Raw genomic sequence first — 18,000 nt, 5'->3', positions numbered from 1 at the left:
CAGAATAATATCCACAGATAAAATAATACAAAATTTTATTTAATCTGTGATAATCACAGATATGTATAATAAACATTATTATACATATCTGTGGTGATAATATAGTCCGCATTTCACTGTTATCAACTTGTAAAATATTATTTTGATAAGAACACACACGTGGGCTTGTAATTTGTATCATGTTATCACAGCTGTCGGTTGTATAGAGTTGAGTTAATAATTATATTGTTTTGTGAGCAAATCGATATTAATTATTCTGTTAACGATTAAGTGCAATTTATTTTACGTTTTCAGTTACCTACAATATAATTAAGTTATTATAATTATTAGTATTTTAAAAAAAAAATTTAAACCAAAATGACCATTTTATGTTCAACAAAATGTGGGCGGAATGCTGTTCTTAAGGTATAACTAATGAATAATTTGGTTTAAATTATTAAATAATAATTTTTTCATCAACAGTAACTCGGCCATTGTTGAAATAACTGTTTAGAATTGTTAAGATAATATTTATAGGTTGTATACTCAGGCGCAATTTCAATGAAAAAACTGGGGGTGCTGAAGCCCATCTATTTCGTGTTCTTAATGGTTATATACATCTGCAACCCGTAAAGTTCAACAGTTACTAAAATATTTGAATATTTCTAAATTTAAATTGTTCACTTTGATTTTATATTTTTATTGTGCATATAACAAATTACCCGTCTGTAAACACAAATTTTTCATCACATGATCACTTTTAGATTCTAAGTAAAGCGAAGAATATTATGGTTTTATAATGATGTTCGAATTTTATTTTTTTAACACGAAAAGCTTAGAAATACTGGTCCAAAAGTTTTTTCTAGGAACTTTTTGAATCTTAATAATTTTATTAGGCATGAGAAATAAACTTTCCTAAAACGGTAAAAATATGCTGTAAATTAGATTTTCACTTTTCAAATTTCAGTTATTTAGTCATAATTCCAAAAGTAATGTGGTTAGAAACTTGAAATTTTTACTCTGTAACAAAAATATTTTTTTCGTATTTGATAACATTTTCAAAAAGTGATTTTGATTTAAATATAGAACTTTAAAAATACCTAATTTTTTGAAAGTATTTATGTAATGAAAATTTTGTTTTTGGATATTAAGTGAAAATTAATATCACCATACTTATTTATGAATACTTATTTACCGATTCTGTACATTTTTTAAAAATCGTTAGTTTGAAATTTATTTCATAAGTGTTTAAGTCAATTATTATACCTACAATTTTTACATCAATTTTTAACATTAAATGTTTATTTAAAAAATTTGGTCCATTTAATCATAATAAAACTTTGAATACAGATAAATATTTGGTAAAAAAAAAAAAAAATTTCTTCGTCAACAATAAAATTATTGAAATGGTTGATAAAAAAAAGAATCTACCGATAATTAGACTAAAAATGGTAAAATATACATATAAATGGTTGATTTTTATATTGGACCTTTGCTCAGAACTGTTTTGTTAAAGAGATGACTTTTTTCTTTAAAACTCAGTATATTTTCTACTAGGCTTGCCACTTTCAAACCATCATATTGAATGACTCTTTTTATTTTGATATGAAACAAAATAAATATATCATTTTGTAATTGAAATATTTATTGGCTAATTTAAAAATACATTATTTTTGTATATAACCATACTGATTAGATTACCATAATATAATAATATAATCTACAATATTATAATATGTTTTATTATTAAATATTAATTATTAATTAAATTATTATTAAATAATATAATATTAAATTTTATTTTCTCTTAGCTTCTCAACTTCTATTAACCGGGAAAAACTGAATGATTGGCCGGGACACCGAGATTAGTGACTAACCTAGTAGAAATATCCTGAGTTTTAAAGAAATTATTAGTCTTTTCTTTATCAAAACAGTTCTAAGCAAAGGTTCAGTATAAAAATCAACCTTTTATAAGTATACTTTACCATTTTTAGTCTAATTATCGATAGGTTTTTTTTTCTTTACGAAGACATTTTTTTTTTCAACTAAATATTTAACTGTATTCAAAGTTTTATTATGATTGGATAGACCAAATTTTTTTAATAAACATTTCATGTTAAAAATTGATGTAAAAATCTTATGTAAAATAATTGATTTAAACGCTTATGAAATAAATTTCACACTAATGATTTTTAAAAAATTTACAGTATCAGTATAACACTGATGTGTTGCCGACTAAGTCCAAATGTGTTGCGTGTAGTAATATTAAATAACACAAAATGTACATTATTGACACTATTTAAAAAAATTAATAGGTATTTGATATAATTTCTATGATGAATAAAAATAGATTATCAGATATCGATATTAAATAAATTTTATCAGTATCGTAATTCTAATTGATAAATGTTGGTTTATCGATATTTATTTATAAAAAGTGTTTACTATATAGTATATTTATATTTTACATTATCAATTAATTATAAATATTTAATATTACCCATTCTTATTTTTATTATTATATGTCACAGAGTATGAAATATTTTAATAATGTGTCGCCATAATACTAAGGACGAGGAACATAGATTTAATGTATAAGATTTATGATATTTGTAATTTGCAACTATGTATAAGATATAAAAAATAGGTAAATATTTTTCAAACGGTATTTATTTAAAAAAAATTGCAATATTTATTATATATTAGATGTAAATAATTGGGTATAAAATTTATATTTATTATAGTTTAATGTTGGTAATAAAATTGCTAGCGATATAAATAAAATAAATAGTCTTTAAAAATGTTTAATGTGTGTAATAGCTATTACCAATGCACATAAAGATATGGAAGAATTATATAAATAACAACTTATAATGTATTGTATCTGTATATCTATATTATATATCTTTGTTTAAGTTCATCTAGATAGATTTCATACTTTAGGAATCCATGAATTTATTTATTATTATAATATTTAAACAATGTTATTTAAAATTATATTTATTTGTAAATATTTTAACTTTTTTTTATAATAATAATTTATTATATTGAATTAAATATTATTATTAAAGTTTTAACTGTTTATTATGTATTTTATTATAGCGCCCAAAAACTGGTGATACATTATGTAAAGAATGTTTTTTTTGGGCATTTGAACTTGAAATACACAGCACAATTATCAATGGTAAATTGTTTAAAAAAGGTGATGTTATAGCAATTGCTGCTTCTGGAGGTAAAGATTCAACAGTTTTAGCTCAAGTTCTTAAGACTTTGAATGAACGTTATAATTATGGATTAAAATTAGTATTACTATCTATAGATGAAGGCATTACTGGTAATATAATATCTTGTGAACATTTTTTTGTAATTATAAGTTTATATTAATGTTTACTTAAAAAATATTTTTGATACCATTAATTTATAAAGTAGATAAGTTAAATACTTATTTCTGTTGTTTAGAATATGCTATTACTAAATTAATACTTTTAATAATTTGTTTGTAATTCACATTATATTTATTTTGAATTTATTTAACCATATTTAAATTTTTTGTGTATTTAATAGGTTATAGAGATGATAGTTTAAAAACAGTATTAGAAAATAAAGATGAATATCAAATGCCATTGAAAATATTATCATATCAACAGTTATATGGGTGGTCAATGGATAAAATAGTTGCTGAAGTTGGACGTAAAAATAATTGTACATTTTGTGGTGTATTCAGAAGACAAGCTTTGGATAGAGGTGCAATGTTGTTAAATGTTGATTGTATTGCTACTGGTCATAATGCTGATGATATAGCTGAAACTGTTTTGATGAATATTTTGCGTGGTGATGTGGCTAGATTGCAAAGATGTGTTAATATTATAACCGTAAGTATTAAAATAGTTGAAATTGAATAAAAAACTCAACCAACTGCAATTTTTTGTATATTTTATTTTGCAATATATATTTGAAACCTTTAAATTTCCTCAATACTGTGGTGTCCTCCAGCTATCTAGAATAATTTATTTTTTATAAGATGAATACATTTTGCTTTCTTAGTTCAGTTTGAATTAAAATACTTATGTTAAATGAACAATGTGTCAATATAAAGAAATAGGTGTTTCTATAAGTGTACCATAATATACTAAAGGGTTGCTAACCTTAACAGACAAGTGTCTTTACTTCTATTATAAACCATACTCTATTGAAATTAAGAAACATAGTAGACTACTTATCCTCAGGACTGAGCTTCAATACCAGCCATAAACATAATCATGATAATTTAGGTGTGATTCATAACTTGAAAAGAGTATAATATATATTATATTGTAATTTATGTGTTCATAATTAAAATTTTTTACTGTGATGTATTTTTAAGACTACAGAAGGTGCTATTCCTCGTTGTAAACCTTTGAAATACACTTATGAAAAAGAAATAGTGATGTATGCATACTTCAAGAAATTAAATTATTTTTCAACTGAATGTATTTTTGCGCCAAATGCTTATAGAGGACACGCAAGAACTTTTTTGAAAGACTTAGAAAGATTAAAACCATCATCTATTATGGATATAATACATTCTGGTATTGAATAATTGTACATGTTTTCTTATGCTTATTAATTATAAATTTTATATAGGTGAGACAATGTGTATTAAAGAAAATGTAAAAATGCCTGAAAGAGGTGTTTGTACTAAATGTGGATTTGTGTCAAGTCAAGATATTTGTAAAGCATGTATGTTACTAGAAGGATTAAATCGAGGACTTCCTAAACTTGGGATAGGTAAAAGTAGTAAAGCTAATAAAGCATTGGCATCATTATCCAATCCCAAATCACTGAATTTTTAATGTAATGAATTAAAAATTGTACAGCATTATAATAGATTATATGGAATAATTCATTTTTATATTGTAAAGTATAATTTACCTATGTATATTTTGAACTAAATTTATTAAATATTTGTGAATATTTTATGTTAAATTTAGGTTTATTGATATTATAATTGATATGAAGAAATATTAAATTGTTTGTGAGGTATATTGTTCATATATAATTTTTACATCTGTATAAAATAAATAAAAAAAGAATTAAAATATATGATTCTGAAGATAGCATAATATTCATTCATTTTATAAGGAAAATTTTTAAATATACTTACGAATAATGCGTGCTTTATATTCTATACTTTAGATTGAATATTGGTCCAGAAAGTCAATATTTCAGATCTCATCACTCATTATATTAATAATAAACGAAACATATAGTAATTAACTATTTTGGAGACCACCAATTTTTGATTGTTTAAAAATATTGTATAGTAAACAATTTATTGACACTTGAGAAATAAACTAAGATATTATTTAATTAATAAATGTTACTATATATTGATATTTTACGAACAAAATTAGCAATTATCAAATTAAGAATTCATTAACTTAAAACTTAAATCAAATTAAGAGATCAGAAAAATATCAAAACATAATTTTATTATATATATATATATATATATATATATATATATGTATTTTTTTATTTTTTATTTTATTAAATAGCTTACTTTTTGTACATCTATCATTCATTTGATTGGCTTTAAGATGATGTTATAGGAACAAAACATCAAACTGTTAGTCCATGCATTTAACCTTAATCATAGCTTAATATACCTAATAGCCAACAATAATAATAAAATAAAAACATTGATCATTTTGTCCCTAAGATAAATCACAAGAGGAAAAGTAACTTAATTTAATACTTTCCCGGTCTATAATAATAACTATGTATTACATTGATAAAAGTGAGGTTGTTTGGTTTTAACAGGGCCATAAGAGTCTATCAACATTTATTGAATATTTTAGAACCATCTGAAAGAATGTTCAATGCTTAATTAATGAATTAAAAAAAAAAAAATTATACAAAAATAATAATAATAATTAAAAATAAGCTTAATTCTATTGATGAAATATGTATAATTGTTTTGAAAGACTCTTATGAAATACAATTTTGAAAATGTTGGTTGGTAAATTTTGTTACAAATGAAAATTATTAAATTGTATTATTGGTACATAACCGTATAAAAATAGTAGTTAAATGATTTGTTCTAAAGTGAATAATTTTTTTAAGTACCAAGTGGAGAATTAATTTGTAGTACTTGCTATATATTTTTTCAATAAGAGAAAAAATATTATAATTACAATAATGTAAGTTTTACATTTGTTTTAATTATATGGAAAAGGGAATAATTTGTTTATAAAAAAAAGGGTCATTCAAAAATTATTTAATATACACAAATAGATTTAAAACTTAATAGAAATGGTAAATTTTATATAAATTCATACAATTTTATTGTTAAAAAAATATATTGATCTATATTATTTATATGAATTATATTAAAAATTGTATTTACTTGAATATAACATGGTTAATCATGTGTTTATATACATATTTTTAATGAAGAAGGAAAAACTAATTCCAAGACATAAGGAATGGAAAATTATACATTTACATAATTTTTGAATGACACCAAATAAAGTTAACTTTTTGGCATCACAGATTTAATAACAAATTTGACAAAAAACCTGAAGTACAAAAAGTGCAATACAGAAAAAACTAATATTAAACTATGAGAAATTTAACTGTCACTAATAATAATTCTATTTGCACGAGTTTTAAATTTGAAACATAAAAAAGTATTGAAAAAAAAAAGAAAACATGACATTTTCAAGGAATAATGTATATGGGACATAAACCCTAGTATTTCTTGATTTAAGAACAAATAATTTAGAAAAAATGTATAAAGCAGTTTGTTAAAATGTACATCATTGGTTAATATGTACTATACATAAAAACAAAGACTATATTAATGTTCTTTTTCAATATTTAAAAAAAATTAGTATACTCCAAATTTCTTTTCTCCAAATGTTCACATAATATCACAAGTTTTAAGGTTATAAATAATCCTTATTTATCCACGGATTATATTCTATACAATTTTTTTTTTTTTAGTGTAGGACTATGTGAAAAAAAACAATTTTTAATTTAATTCTCTGTCTTCCAGATATTTATATTCGAATGTAAAACCTTCTTTTTTCCGTTGACCCCACTTCTCATAATCAAAATAAATGTATGTGCCCTAATTAAATAATAAAATTATACATGTAATTTACAATCTTAAGTTATATAAAAAAAAAAAAAATTATCAAACCTGTTCATATTCTTCATTTATTAATTTGGGTTCTTCGTGTCTCTGAAACCACATCATATATTTTGTATGGAATCTCCAACTTTGTTTCTTCAATGCCTTAGCCGCTAAATATTGGGCTTTAGACCCCTCCATATAATAGAATATAAAGAAAAGAGTTTCTGTTGAAAGCCTCTGGAAAAATTCTAAACTATCGGAATGAGGAAGAGGTCCCTAAAAACACATTATTTGTATTAATAAACGCATAATATGAAGTATTAAATGTAAATAGTAGATACATTAATTACTTGATTATAATAATGAGGTGTTGAACATGGATTTCGAGGTAAATATAATTTTATTCGTTCTGAATCTGATGGATGAGGTAAATGAAGAAATGCTGATTCAAGCATTGTAAATTGAAATTGATGGTCTTTAGAAAGTGGAACTGGACCCAATGGAGCCACTCCTAATAAAGGAGAAATATTAGCTTCAAATGAAACTGGTGGCTGTTGTGGTTGTTGCTGTTGTTGCATGCTTAGGTGATTACTTGAATTTTGTATTACACTTGAATTCATACCTTTAAAATACAAAATAAAACATAATTAATATATAGAATTACATACATGATGAAAGACATATGGTATTATGGATATATTGGTTTGCAAACGATTGATTAATAATGAATTCATTTAGATTAAAATTAGTCTCTCAATAAAAAACAATAATGTAATTTATTAATAATTTTAAATAATCTAAACACTGGTTAAATCCAAGATGTGTATTGACTTTGTATACTGAATATACTAAGGAAGTATATGTTAATATATATTTAAAATAAAAAATAAAATAAAATTATTAGTAAATGGTTAATACTTGTAAATTAATTCATAAATAAAAACACTAAGAATTTCACAAAAAATCCCTTCTTTTAAAAAATGCAGGTATATATTAATTAAAGTTTAATTGTAAGAAATTGTATATTAGTAAAACAAATAGAAATTTTAAAATTAGATATAAAGAACACATTTCTAAAATTAAATTAAAAAATACTTTGCTTAATTCAAACTTCACAAAATATGTGTTAAAAAATAATCATAAGATATATTTTGATAATAATACAGACTTAGAAATATTAAAAACCTAAAATAACATTTACAATAATTCATTATAGAAAAGTACACAAACACAATGAAATAAAGAAAAATATTTTTAATACAATTTTAAATGTACAAACCGATTTTAAAAACAATATCTTATATCAATACTTTTAAAAAATAATAAATAATAATAACCTAAGTGTTTATATATTTTGACATATGTCTAATAAGAATTCATTATAAATAATCTCTTTCCTAGATCCAGCTCATATGAACAATTTGTTGGAGCAATTAAATTTGTGGCAAAAAAACATATTCCCAGAGGCTTTAGAAAACAATACATACCAAGATGGAATAATTCATGCACAAAGTTATTTGAAGATTTCCAGTAAAATAATGATGATGAAATAGTAGACAAGTTCATCTATAGGTTGAATGCAATAAGGAAGCAAAGATGGAGTGAAACTTCATTAAAAAACTAGGTGTTCATAGTTATGGTAAGGAGAAACAAGAAAATTGAAGACCTAATGAAGTGGCATCAAGACTTATTGAGATGGGGAAAATCCAAATTTATAAAGATTATAGCAGGACCATAAAAGCAGAACTAAAACGTCAAAAGAAACTCTTACAAGAAGAAGATATAGTCGGTGCACCTTTTACAATAAATGAGATTGATATTGCTTTGAGTAAAATCAAAATAAATAAAGCAGCTGGATTTGATAGGATTTATCCCAAATTCATCAAATATTCTGGACTCAGGACTCGTGAGTGGCTTTCCCGGTTCTATAGTGATATTTTAGCTACATCAAATATACCGAAACAGTTTAAAAGGGCCAAAGTAATAGCCATAGTAAGCACTCTTAGAACTGGGAAAATCTGGAGAAGAGGCTCCAGATTATCACCTAATCGCATTGCTTAGCATCCCATATAAGATCTTAGAAAGACTCACACAGGAGCGAATGCAGTCTTGTATTGAAGAGGTCATCCCAGTAGAACAAGGAGGCTTTAGACACAATAGAGACTGTGAAGAACAAGTACTTGCCATAACTACTTTAATAAAAAATGGCTTACAGAAGAAACTAAATCCAGTGTAGTTTTAATTGACCTATTAGCCGCGTACAATATGGTCTGGAGACACGGTTTACTGTATAAATTTAGTAAGGTCATAAAATGCTGAAAATTAGTAATGCTTTTAGAAAAAATCCTAGTAAATCGACGTTTTCAAGTATATTTAGGCAAAAAAGGGAACATATAGAGGATGGTGAGTAATGGGCTTCCCTAGGGCTTTCTCGGTACTAGCTCCTACTTAGTTTAATTTATATAACATGACATACCAAATATGGAAGGGGTTAAGTTCCAATTTGCGGAACACATAGGTATCACGAAAAGACCTTGAAAAGATGGTAGTGTATCTTTAATCAATGACCTAGAGGTAATGAACATATATTTTTGCAAATAGTATTTAAAGCTGAATCCAGCGAAAACTGAAGTGTGTGCATTCCACCCCAACAATAAACAGGCTAAGGATAAACTTGAAGTAGAATTTGATGAAATATGAGTGATCAATAATTAGTATAGTACAGCAGAGTTCGGGTCCTAAATTTGGTGCAATAGTGTGTACTTTAATAATGTAGATACGCAATTGAACAATGTTACGAGAACAATCAGTGGAACTGTAAAATCTACACCACTTCAATGGTTACCAGTACTGGCAAACATTAGACCTCCAAACATACGAAAAAAATAAGCGCTTATAAAACCTGCTGTGAAAGCTGAAGACCTAAAACGTTCACTCCTGTATCAGATGCTACTCAAAATTCCGGAAAAAAGATTAAAAGCTAAGAGTCCACCTGGTGAGACTGCCAGGAAACTGATCAATTCAAGATACAATAGTGCTAACTTCTCTGTACCAAATCAGAATCTAGAACCTGACCCTAATGAAAAAGTCTTAGGGATAAATCTCCCTCGTAGTACCTGGTCTATATTAAACAGACTTTAAACAGGTCAAGGCCGATGCGGTGCTTTTCTACACAAATGGGGATTCCAAGACAACCCAGTATGCGACTGTGGCAATGGAGATCAAACCATGAATTAAATCGTGATTGGAGGGCCAAGAAAGAAAATTCAACCAAGGATTCGAAGGTATACATATGGTAACTCCAGAAGCAATAAATTGTTTTATTAATCTCAACATATGCTATGAAGATCTTAAAGACTCTTATATCCTATATTTGCGATTTTCTTACTTCCTTTACAATTAATTATGATTCTCTTCGCGTTAAACCACTATATTATATTTTATGTGCCAGTTATTGATACTATTATTTTGTAATTTTATGATTTGTTATATTTTTTGAAAAGTTGATTTGTGTAAAGTTATATGAAATAAATAAAAAATAATTTTAATACAATTACTTTTAGTTTCAGTAGACTGTTGTGATATATCAATTCCAGCTTGATCAATTGCTTTTTGTGCCATAGTCTTGAGTGATGATAGAGCTGTGTGAGAATCAACTAGTACAGGTGAAGTTGTAGAACTTATTGATGAAGGTGTAGTAGAAACACAATTAACAACACTGTCAGAATTAATAACATTTACTTGTGTGGTTGAAACATTGGTTGTATGACAAGATGATGGAGAAGTTGTAATTGAGGTAACAACCGATGTACTTTCAACAGATTGTGCTTCTGTAAAAAAAAAAATACAATTTTATGTTTAATTAGTTGAACTCAGATTTTAATTGCAAAGTGCATATTTTTTTGGTTGATCAAACACAATGCTCTCTAAGAACATAATCCGTTTCATGTAATGAGGGTTTCAGAACTACAAATTTTATTATGCATTTTTTTTTTTTTTTTGTATATTTCGACGTTTTTTCAGTTTTAGAGCATTTTTAGTATTATTGGGTCATTTTGTTGGTTTTTAATGCATATTTGTTCGATATATTAAATAAATTTATCCTATTCAAATATAATATTCAAATAATATAAGTAGGTTTACCGGGTTTTTCCATACACATTGTCAATCTTTATTTTTTGATTCAGTTTTTATCTTATCTTAATTTATTATTGACTATGGACCGTCACCAATATTCGATCAAATAACAAATAATCAGCTAGTTCATATTACTTTGCAGATGTTGCTCATATTACGTGTGAATGTGATTTTAATGTATTAAATAGTGTGTTAAATAATGCCCAAAATAAAAAAAAATATGTCATTTTTAAGGTCATTTTTGGCTATTTTTTAGAGCATATTTGTATGGTTTTAAGTTCATTTAAATCCGGGCCCTATTAATTAGCAATTAAGCTAAAGACATAAATCAAATAAATATATTACATATATTGTTTATAACAAATTTTATTTTAAAATAAATTCATATTCATTAAATTTTTCTGTATACAAAATCTTAGAAAATCAGACAGATTACACATACCTCTACTAAAAAAAATTCTCTGAAAATCTTAAATTATTATTACAAATTTATTTATTGTTGGTGTACTAAAAACGATTTCTTTAAAGAAAATGAATGTACACCATCAAACTGTATAAAACATTATTATAGGAGATCAAAATCTTTGGTTTTTTTAGTCCATTTTATTTGTCAATTAGAAGACATATTTACTTACTACTTCTACTAACCATTGAATTAAATTTAATTTACAATTATTTTTTCAAAGTTTTTAAAAAATACAAGTAATAAAATACATTTGATTTTCATAATTTTTTAAAATTTATAATTTATAGGTGAAAAAAATACAGCCTTCAAATTCTTAAAAATTCTCTATCATGATTCCTAATTTAAATTTATTTCCTTAATTACCTACAAATAGGACATTAAATTCTTAATTATTAAATACTTTCATTATTGTTTCACAGTTCTTTTAGCAAATATTGTATTTGTACTTGTATAATAACTATAAATGTTGAACAGTGTTCATTTATTTATTAGTAAATAAAAAAATAAAAATATATTAAAAATTATAAAATGCTTCTTATAGTATAATTCATAATATTATTAAAATTTTAATACTTCTTTAATAATTTAAATATGAAAAGAACTAATAACTAAATAACTAAGTAATACAATCTGTCTATTATTATTATTATTATTACTATTAGTTACATTTTTTTATATTAAAATATTTTAAAAACTTACGTGTATGTTTATTATGAAGATTTGAAGCTGCTACAGTTGCGAAATTACCTACTGTAGTCGTACTAGTTTGAGTAGTTATAGACTGAGCTACAGTAGACACACTAGATGTTGTAGTGGTATGATTATTAACTGATGATTTAACAACAGCAGCTATTGTAGGACCTTTACTGTTAACAGTAGTATTAGCACTACTTGATGAAGTTGCTTTAATGGGCATTGGTTTGATTGTATTCTAGAATAAAAATGTAGTCGAATTTGGTATAAATTATTACTGTAGATTAATATTTTATTGTTTAAACTAACTTTAGTAGTTTCCTCTTTTTTTTTTCTTACTGGTGCTGCTACAATAGAAGCAGCAGTAGTAGTAGTTACAACTGTAGATACTGTAGAGATCGTTAAAATTGATTCACTTATTGAAGTGACAGTAGTTGTTGACACTGGTGTGGATGTTGTAATTATAGCTACAGTAATAGGCTCTTCGATGGAATGATTTTGCGTCATTGGAGCAGGAGATGCTGGGCATGAACCAGTTACACTTGCAGTCTGGCTAGTAGGTGTTCCTAAAAAAATATAATTGGATAATAAATATAAAGAAATTTTGAATCCAGATTACACACAATAAAACAACATAGTGCAATTCTACATTCAATAAAATAGGTTTTATAAATAATAAAATTAAAAATATCATAAATTAATATTACCATTAGCTTCAGCCGAATTGTTTGCAGCCACCCCTAATTCAAGTTCAGCTAACCCTATAATATCATCATACAAGTCATCGTTATGCATAAAATCTTCTTCATGTGATGCTTCAATATAATATTCTACATCATCTTTTATCGTTCGAATCTATGAATAAACTCATTAAAAACAAATAAATAATACTCATTATAGTTAATAATACCTTTTTTACTTCCACTGACATATTATCTAACATTCTTAAAACAGTCTCTAATTTTCGTATATGAAACCTATGTCGTTCCACTCTTGCTTTTAATTCATCTAATTTTTCTTGCTTATCTTTGTCCAATCTTTTTTTTTTTCCAACAAGTAATGACTCCATTTCACATTCATATTGATCAATCTGTAAATGTGATTTTATTCTTTTATATAATTTACAGAAAAACAAAGTTAACCTTAATTTTTTTAATAAAAGTTTAGAACTTACAATATGTCTTTATAGAATCATTAATTGAATACTAATTAGTTATTAATGAATTATTTATTGCACAAAAGTATTTATAGATATGAAAAATATTTTTTTTAATTAATTACTTGAATATTGAGCGACTCAATTGATTGTGTTAACCATGCACTTATTTCTTCTCTCTCTTTTTGAGCGGGATCTAGTTTTTGGGCAGCACCCAACCCTTCCTTAGAATAAGCTTTAGTCTTTGTTTCTCGTTCGACTACTTTAAACCTTTCCATTTGCTATCAATAAAAATGATTAATGAAATAAGATTAAGTTATAATATAAAACATTTTATAAATGAAAAATATTTTAAATAAAATATACTGACTGTTTCTATAAGTTTGCGATAATCAAGTAATGCACTTTTATCCTTAATTTCGGCGGACGCAATCCAGCTTTTGATTTGATCCCGTAACCTTTGCAATTTCTTAATTTCCTTTTTGAGGTCAGCCTCATACTTTTCTTTTTGATTACTATTTGTGGCATTATGAACTTTTTGCCAAATATCCTCAAAAGTTTCTACACCTTCGGTAACTTTCTTAAGGCACCGATCAATTTCACCTAAAATTTATATAAAATCAAGATATTCAATTAATGCTTTAACCAATAAAATAATTTAAAGTAGCATATATTTTATTTATTTGTTATTTATATTAACTTTGAGTGTATTCATCAATGAACAGACAAATTCTGTCTCAATAAAAATTCAATACAAAGAATTCTGAAAAAAATCTTAAATTTTATACATACATTATTTATAACTAGTTTTGACACAAAAAGTTGTACAATTGAAATTTATAAGAGTAATGTATTTTAAATATTGTAAACAATTTATTCAAGGACATATGAATTCATAAAATAAATTTTTTTAACAAATAATTGTTGTTCATATACACATCAGTTAATCCTTAAGCCTAATGTTCTATTCAACAATTAATGAAATATAAGTTTTCAAACATAATACATGGATTAATGATATTTACCTTGAAGTTTTCTAGAAGCAGCCATAACTAAGAAAACATTTCAAAAACGAACATTAACTTAACATTACTTTGACTACATACAAAATTAACATTTGTCACAATTTTGGACTAAAAAAAATTAATAAAAAATTATAATTTTTATCATATAAATTTCACCACTACCACTGTTTGTGTTTGTGCGTAAACGCTTTGTTCAAGATGGCTACTGATAATTTTCAGGTTATTCAAAATTGAGCAAACGACTTCAATGATTTAAAATTAAATTTAATTTAATATTTGGGATTTGTATTTTATATAAATTTATATTAAAATATTGGTTAAATTGATATTTACTAAAATGTTTCACACAATTAATAAATAAAATTGTATTAAACGTGTGTACCTAATATTTATTGTTCATGTTGAAAAGCTGATCACTGATTCGATAAACACAGCTGTTTTGAAAATTGTTATCTATTAATCTCAATAAACGATAATTTTTCTGTTTATTATATTATTCACACAACGAAAAAATGTTATTTCCATTAATTATATCTATTGTGTAATATTATTATTTATTATTAATTAAAAATCACGAATACCTATCATACATGTTATAATTCATATGAAAGTTCTTCAGGTACTTAGAGATTTAGTTAGTTACGATCGGGTACCATATCCCTGACCTCTAATATATATTTATATTTGTCTATGAAATCTAGATCCAATTTTTTTGAATTTTTTTATTTTTATGTTTAATTCATTACTATTGTAATTTATAATCTATTTCTATAAAATTTAAATGTTCAATCTCACTTTTTATTTATTCTTTTGAAATTATATATTTTTTTTTAGATTTTATATTTATAGGATTTATATTTGTTAATCGTACTTTAATCTTTATTATTAAATATACAAAAATTATTTGATATCTAGTTATATGGTATATAATTTATTATAAGTTATGAGTGTCAGGTTATAAATTAAATGGCATGGGACCTCTCTCAGGCACATAACACTTATATATAGTCTACAGTCAAATAAATATTAGAGAATAACTTTCAATAAATATGATCAAATAAACTCAAAAATATTTTATCTCTTGATTATGAGTTATAACTATACTAGCTTAGTTCAATCAATTATTACTAATAGATTAAATGTTACTATCAATTATCTATTTTATTTTAAGCCAATGTACTCTTGTATCATTATTCACAAAGATTACAGCATAATTAATTTAAATGGAATATGTTACAAATATCTCAAGTTTTGTTAAAATTGAAATTCATAAAGTAGCTTTAATACTTCCAATATTCATATAACTAGTATTATTATTCCTAAAATGAGAACAAAGTTTAAATTTTGTAAAGGTAGTACTAATTAAATAATTAATTTACATTTTTGTTATATTTCTATAATTTTTTGCTTCAAATTATGTAATAATATTATATTTTCTTATTTAATTTTACAATAGTTATAAATACATTATTATAAACATAAATAGGTTTGTGTAATTCTTAGGGATTGAGCCCTTGAACAAAAAGAACCCTATTTGTTTTCTTCAATTACCCATTACATATATATATATATATATATATATATAATTCCAGACACCTTGATAGAATTCAATGTAAGTTCCTCAAATCCATTAGTTATTCCTTCAATTTTCCTTACAAACCTCACGACTATACCTCCATTACCACTCTCTTAAACTTGTCTTCCCTGAATGATAGAAGAAAAGATGCAGCCATTTGATTCTTCAACGGTCTACTTAATAACACTGTTGATTCACCTACCCTTCGATCTTTATTATGTTTTAAAGTCCCTCAATGCTCATCCCGGTCCATTGCTACCTTTTATGTTCCTCATGCTAATATAAATTATTTATTGAATGAGCCTTAAGACGAATTATGTCAAATGCCAATGCGAACCCATCTTTCAACCTTTAACTTATTTAATTGTATACGTTTTATCTATATTTCTATATTGTTATTTTCTTTTTCTTTTATTATTATCTCTGTTCTCACTATTACTGTAACTAACATTTATAAAGGGCTTGCCCGTATATTATTATAAATAAATATATACATACCTTGAGAAGGCTAAGTTCTTCTAAGTCCTTCTAATCATAATTAAAGGGTTTAAAGTGTTGACCCATATTATTTGGCATATCAAATTGTATATATTGTTGTTATTGTTGACATTAAATTCTATATTAGTTGTAAAATAATGCATAATTAATATAATAAGAATTACTAAAGAAAAAAAAATGTATTTAAATAAAATTTTTTGCCATTTAAAATTCAGTTGGGATTTAGAAATAATTACATTTTATATTTTCTGCTTCCATGCAGTATTTTAATATCAATGCTTTAGATAAGCTTATTCGATGATTTGTTATGTTAAAAATCCTTATGTTATAATATCTTCTATTAAAAGAAGATTCTTTCTTTTATCCCAGACCACTCGGTTTCAAATCAATTTTACATTATTATTATTAATTATTATTTTTAAGTGTACCAATTTTCATGATTAAGATTATTAGATATTTTTAAGCTATTTATGTAATATGGAAACATTTAATTGTATAAAAATTTGAAATGTTAATAAAGAATCATAACTAATCGATTAATATTTACATTGGCTCCGAACCTTTTTTGGTAAAACAAATGCCCTATCTTATAATATTTCAGTGATGTGCTAGTTGGTCATCAGAGGTCAGCGAGTCATTAGTTATTATGAATTATAAACAAACACGTTTTGTAATGAACTCTGTACACATGGCTCTATATCCAATTGTGGGTTAGTGGTTAAATATCATCATTTTATGAACAACCTGAATTGTTTACGTTTTGGTACTGCTGACTATTTAGTTATTTACTTTTTTTCTATGGTGTTCTTGTTCCTGAGATGATAGTAAGGATCAAGAATATAGTCAGTGACAATGAGAAAGTGAGTACAAATTTGATCAGTTCATAAGTAAATAACACACTTTATTTATTACTGAGTTGAAGTATAGGAATAATTTTTGACAAAAAGTAATTGAGTTTTGAGTTAAACCATTGATTTTAGAATATCATTGGTTAAACTTAATACATTTAAATATTTTAGTATTTGTTTTCAATATGATAGTCAATCAAAATGTTTTAAATATTAATCAAAAAATAGTAGAGCTATGATGGATGGCAGTAAGTATTACAATTGCTTTTAGAATATATTAAAATATATATAATATATTCTAAAATCAATAGTATTACATACAACATAATTATAAAACTAAAAAAAACATATATGTGAAATATTTGTATGCACACTACTACTTCTGTACATGAATTATTTTTAAAATTACGAAGACACAAAAGGTATACTTAAAAGGTATATAGGTGTATTAATAAAATATTATTTGTAAATCGTAATCATATATATATTTTATTGTAGTTTT

The 18,000-nt window shown here is 24.7% G+C and overlaps 2 protein-coding genes across 2 annotated transcripts; one reads left to right on the top strand and one right to left on the bottom strand.

Annotated features, from left to right (window-relative positions):
• Window positions 1–65: 65 nt before the first annotated feature.
• LOC112683219 (cytoplasmic tRNA 2-thiolation protein 1) lies at window positions 66–4,875 on the top strand. Its single transcript, XM_025554131.1, has 5 exons — window positions 66–405; window positions 3,082–3,313; window positions 3,544–3,851; window positions 4,343–4,547; window positions 4,603–4,875. The coding sequence occupies exons 1-5, from the start codon at window positions 358–360 to the stop codon at window positions 4,809–4,811; spliced, it is 1,002 nt and encodes a 333-aa protein (XP_025409916.1). The 5' UTR covers window positions 66–357; the 3' UTR covers window positions 4,812–4,875.
• Window positions 4,876–6,839: 1,964 nt separating this feature from the next.
• LOC112683289 (CCR4-NOT transcription complex subunit 3) lies at window positions 6,840–14,601 on the bottom strand. The gene is made up of 11 exons (XM_025554242.1): window positions 14,577–14,601; window positions 13,922–14,154; window positions 13,677–13,832; window positions 13,306–13,485; window positions 13,103–13,250; window positions 12,705–12,961; window positions 12,402–12,633; window positions 10,657–10,929; window positions 7,450–7,721; window positions 7,166–7,375; window positions 6,840–7,093 (listed from the first exon to the last, which is right to left on the bottom strand). Exons 1-11 carry the CDS (start codon window positions 14,599–14,601, stop codon window positions 6,995–6,997), a joined length of 2,085 nt encoding a protein of 694 aa, XP_025410027.1. The 3' UTR covers window positions 6,840–6,994.
• Window positions 14,602–18,000: the final 3,399 nt, after the last annotated feature.

This window comes from Sipha flava, unplaced genomic scaffold (genome assembly GCF_003268045.1).
Source record: "Sipha flava isolate LNK unplaced genomic scaffold, YSA_version1 222_pilon_pilon, whole genome shotgun sequence".
NCBI classification, from domain to species: Eukaryota; Metazoa; Arthropoda; class Insecta; order Hemiptera; family Aphididae; genus Sipha; species Sipha flava.
The sequence above is the reverse complement of the archived record's forward strand: the minus strand, read 5'-3'. Positions and strand labels throughout refer to the sequence as shown.

What these genes read in the sequence shown, in the direction of transcription:
- LOC112683219 (XM_025554131.1), top strand. Translation starts at nt 358, where the DNA reads ATGACCATTTTATGTTCAACAAAATGTGGGCGGAATGCTGTTCTTAAG. An exon ending in TATAGATGAAGGCATTACTG is followed by an intron (nt 3,314 to 3,543) that starts GTAATATAATAT and finishes TGTATTTAATAG; the next exon opens with GTTATAGAGATGATAGTTTA. An exon ending in TATGGATATAATACATTCTG is followed by an intron (nt 4,548 to 4,602) that starts GTATTGAATAAT and finishes AATTTTATATAG; the next exon opens with GTGAGACAATGTGTATTAAA.
- LOC112683289 (XM_025554242.1), bottom strand. Translation starts at nt 14,601, where the DNA reads ATGGCTGCTTCTAGAAAACTTCAAG. An exon ending in TGCTTCTAGAAAACTTCAAG is followed by an intron (nt 14,155 to 14,576) that starts GTAAATATCATT and finishes TATAAATTTTAG; the next exon opens with GTGAAATTGATCGGTGCCTT. An exon ending in TTGAGTCGCTCAATATTCAA is followed by an intron (nt 13,486 to 13,676) that starts GTAATTAATTAA and finishes TCACATTTACAG; the next exon opens with ATTGATCAATATGAATGTGA.